The sequence below is a fragment of the Dufourea novaeangliae genome, unplaced genomic scaffold (genome assembly GCF_001272555.1).
Source record: "Dufourea novaeangliae isolate 0120121106 unplaced genomic scaffold, ASM127255v1 scaffold43, whole genome shotgun sequence".
Taxonomy (NCBI): domain Eukaryota; kingdom Metazoa; phylum Arthropoda; class Insecta; order Hymenoptera; family Halictidae; genus Dufourea; species Dufourea novaeangliae.
In genome coordinates this window covers 272,735-277,479 of record NW_015373922.1, presented here as the reverse complement: position 1 = coordinate 277,479, position 4,745 = coordinate 272,735, and the positions used below count along the sequence as shown (strand labels likewise).

Sequence of the window (4,745 nt, the reverse complement as noted above, 5' to 3'; positions counted from 1 at the left end):
ACTATTTCTTTCTTACTTTAAATTGGACCTTATTTATTATTATTAATACTAAAGTAGAAGAAAATACAGTTCAATTAAACAAAAATGTGATTCATTTACATTATCTTAATAATGTACTCTTTTTGTTCGTAACTTTCCTTCTATCAATTGTATTAACAACTTTCTCTATGCTGCTTAAAAAATGTTTAAATAATCGAGGTCCTAGGTTCCTTAGAGAGAATGTTACTTTTTTCAGTAGCTACTGATGACTTTTGCTTAATAAATGCGAATTAAATTGGTATAAATTACAACACTGTTCCCCACAAATATTACACTTCCAAGGATTGCTTTCACTGTGGCAACCCTTATGAAGGAAATATAACGTTTGATCAGGAAAGGTAATTTTACAGTGAGCGCACTGAAGTCCATTGATTCGTTGATCGGGCCTCGTTGAACTAGGAGGTTCTCCTCTTGAATGGGTGTTTGAATTCGAACTATTATTACCTATCACAAAATTAATATATATACTTTTTCCAAATCATTTATATAAAATGAAAGTTGTTTCATTCTGCGTTTAATAACATATTTTTTAGTATGTATGTATAACAGTGAACCAAAATGATATAATTACTCAAGTAAATCATACAGATTGTGATGAATTCATGTGAGGTATTCGTTTAAAAAATATATCTTCAAAATTGAGGGTGGTTAAACAAAAGTTATCTGTTTTCGAATCCTAAATATAACTACGGAAGCGACTTTTCTAAATGGCCATTTTGTTTCAAAAATATAGTAAAAATTCATCATTTATTACATACACGTTTCCATTACAAATTGTTATTCCGTGTTGCGTAAATTGAATATATATTGCAGACCTGTTTCAGTTTTAACGATTCAATAAAAAATTGTTGCTATGGCAAAGCCATTACATACGTGGGACTGAAATCTTAAGAAAAAATAGACTATTTCCATAAAACTTATGTTTTTAAATGGTTCTTGAGTGCAAAAATTGCACCTCGAATAGAAAACGACTGATTGTTGATTCTGGTTGCAAGCGAGTATAGAACGTCCATGTATCTCGAAGTTATAAACAGTGCCCAAAATACAATTATCTACAAGAATATCGTGTGTAACTTTTACCACTTTTGACTTTAAATATTCCATGTACAGTAGCCCTGAAAAGACCTGGTTTTGTTATACATGAAATTTGTATTCCTTTACGCAAGTTAATAAAACTTCACAAAGATTTGATTCTGCAGTTGACACCAAATTGTCGACTATGGTCAATATTGTGACCTAGCACACTTTTATATTACCTAAAAATACGTTAATTGGATGTTGTACTCGAAGAAGGTGTACAGAATTTCTTTCTATCTTCCCCTACAGCTACACTTCAGAACCTATAAGAATATATAACACACATTTCAATACTCGTTTTCGAAGTGATCTTTCTGTGAACGGAGGCTGCAGTTAATAAGATGGTGTCGGTTGCAAAATTAGATCTCTTTACAGCTACCATATGTTTACAAATGTAAAATATAAAGTCAACGTGGTAAAACTTATACACGGTTTGCTGTTAATTTTTTTTTTTGGGTCTTTTCAGTATTTTAGGTCAGACGGACCCTCCATACTTTTCAGCGAGCATCAGCAATACGAGTCATTTCTATTTGTCGCCACAAGTTTTGTACTCAAGAACGAATTCAAAACACCGCATATAATTTAATTAAGTGGTAATTTGTAGAATAAAAATATAAATAATTATTAATTATTGCTACATTTCTAAAATAATATGTCATATTAAAAACTCGCTTACATAATCATTTTATTTATTGCTAAAGAACAAGCAATTTTTCTCAAGAATCTTTTTATAGATCGAATAATTTGCAAGATATTGCAGTAAATGTGTTTATCATTCTCAATTCTTAGGACTATTTTCAAATTCAATATAATATCTCTAAAATATTTTACCTTGTAAGTAAATCATTTTAAGTTTAACCCACTATACATACTTGAATGATTCCCTTTGTTGGTAAACGCAGACAAGAATGAGTATAAATATAATTTTTAGCCTCGGTTTTATCGCGCGTGCCCACTGATCAAATGATAGCAAAATTGATTAATGGTAGCAGTGTGTCACCAAGATGTCTTATAAAAGCAATTATTTGCACCAGAAAATAAAGGAATTTACCATTGTTATTGTTATTGTTATTGTTATTTCCAGAGCCAGATGAAAGCTTACGTCGTAAGTCATCTCGTAGAAGAGATTTCAGTGGTGAGACTTTTATCAAAGATGGTAACGGAAGATTACTAGATGTTGCTCCATTTTCCTCTGTTCCATTGCTATTTGGTTCTTGCTTAATAGGAATCAGTGAGATTGAAGGTGTGATTGCTTCTTCATTTCCACCGAGGTTCCTTTAGTTAGAAAAATGATTAAATTTCAATTCAAAGCAAACTACAGATTAATGCGCACGAGTGGTTAAAACTCTTCCAACACTCTGAATACAATATGTTAATTTAAATAACTGTGAACACGCGTATACAATCTTACTACGACGGCGAAGTAAACACAAACAAATGCAATCTGAAAACCGCTCGTGCGCGTTACCACAGAATTTATTTAAGGAATACGTTCTCTACCTGTGAATACCACTACTGTTAATAGGTAACTGATGATGACTACTACTTGGAGCATTACTGTTACTGTCTGCACTTTGAGGACTATTTGGACTATCTCCATTAAGGGGAGCAGGACTCGGATTCCGTTGACTTGCAGCTTGTTCAGGATAAGGAATAGATATCTCTATGTGAGGTGTTAGAAAGTGCATTGGTGGAGTTGCATTGTCTGCAGATCGATTTCCAGTACTATCTCCACTATCTGAAAGGGGAGCAGAAGGCATAGCTTCTCCTGGGGCACAGCTAGTCATTAATGAACTTGAACTGTTTGGTCCTGGATTGTCCAAATCTATTCCATGCCTAAAATAATTGTCATATTAAATAAATATATAATTTAGAACGTTTATGATACAATATGTATAATATTAAAGCAAATATTAACCTGTTAAAAAAATGTAACCTCAGACATTTCATAGTTGCTGCACGATAATTGCACAAAGGACAAGATTTTACCATATCATGTTGGCCAACATGTTCATTTTGGAAATGAGCTCTCATTGCAATTTGTCTTTGGAAACCACGATTGCAAATTGGACAATGATAAGGCAATGTTTTGGAATGAGTTGTAAAATGTTCTGCCAAATGGTCCTTACGAAAAAATCTCTTCTGACACACCCGACATTCGTATGGCTTCACTCCAGTATGCCTCATCTGTAATCAAAAATATTCTCAGTTCCAAGTTTATACTTTATATCTATAAAACATTTTTAATTTATAACTGCTCAAATGGAAAATATAAATAAATTTAATTTATACCTTGTGACGCCTCATGTTAGCTCCATTAGAAAATTTCATATTGCAAACATCACATTCAAACATTTTTCTGTGAGAACGAATTCCAGAATGAGTTTCCTCTCCATCTCCATCATTTTCAACAGCTTCAATGTTCTCTGCACTCTCTCCTGGTTCAGCATTGCCCAAACATTGGTCCTGATGAGCGCAGAATGCTGTCTTATTTATAGTTTCATAGTTTTCACACCTTTCACACCTGTCCACACGTTATGGATCCTTTGATACGCTATTTAAGACTTTGATTATCTCAACGTTTATTAAATTTTTCTAAATATAAAAAAATAACTACGTGGAAGTGACGGACCTAAAAGCAGGAACAGCACCATCGCCACTATCATAATTAGTGTTTAAGGCAGCCTCATTGTCTGGATCTAAAGTTTCTTCTTCTCTTGGGGTTGAGGATTCTCCAACATCAGCATGTAAACAGGAATGGGAATCTACCTCATTTTCCCCACCTCCACCGTCAACCCCATCTGACATGATATCGGGCCCTCCTCAGACTATGCTGTTGACCTTGCACCATTCGTTGTTAATTATCTATAGTATTGCAAAAATATCCTTTAACACAAGTTTCTCCTTACTTATATTTCCTGTTCTTATAATATTAATACTTTACATTTATAAACTTACGTTTCTATATGTGTAATACTGAAAATGTTTATAGCAATACAATACACAATTTACGTTAATTAAATAATGTTATTAGCAACTAATAAAATAATAAATAACTAGTACAACAGAAAATTGCTTTAAGAAGAAAAGGTAACATAAATTCTTAAACTTTCTCAAAAATATCCATGTTTACCTGTCAATTTCGATCGAGGGTTCGAGGATGACAAGACGATTGGCTAATTTTAAGAGAAAGAGAAAGACAGAATGATAGAAAAAGACGGAGAGGAAAAGAGGGGAAACTACTAGGACATGGAGTGAGAGAAATTCCGGTAAAGCGCAATGCTAGAGTACACTGCACTTTGTCCCAGTTTCGGGGGAATCCGTCACTGGTGACGTAGTTTTCCGCCGATTTGGGTGGATTTATCACCGTATTCTTGACATTGCACTACAAAGGAAAGGAAGCCGAGGTTCCTGTTCTTGGTCTTTTTATCGAAATTATGCAGAACAATTCATCTCTAGTTTTATATTATTTTAATTTCTTTTTGCACAAAAATGCAAGACACCTTTGCGAACCACTGCACGTTACTCTTTATTCTCTCCTAGGGCACGATCGATTAGTCGAAATCATCGATCTTACGATATTCGACTTTGCAGTAATTTTCGATCTATCAAATCGGTATCGTTTGTCG

At 33.6% G+C, this 4,745-nt stretch overlaps 1 protein-coding gene across 1 annotated transcript; it reads right to left on the bottom strand.

The window, feature by feature from the left end:
* Positions 1 to 204: 204 nt before the first annotated feature.
* On the bottom strand, positions 205 to 4,286 carry LOC107194507 (zinc finger protein Helios). Its single transcript, XM_015584149.1, has 7 exons — positions 4,250 to 4,286; positions 3,749 to 3,981; positions 3,409 to 3,640; positions 3,035 to 3,303; positions 2,617 to 2,952; positions 2,168 to 2,391; positions 205 to 483 (listed from the first exon to the last, which is right to left on the bottom strand). The coding sequence occupies exons 2-7, from the start codon at positions 3,922 to 3,924 to the stop codon at positions 239 to 241; spliced, it is 1,482 nt and encodes a 493-aa protein (XP_015439635.1). The 5' UTR covers positions 3,925 to 3,981; positions 4,250 to 4,286; the 3' UTR covers positions 205 to 238.
* Between the last annotated feature and the right edge of the window lie 459 nt (positions 4,287 to 4,745).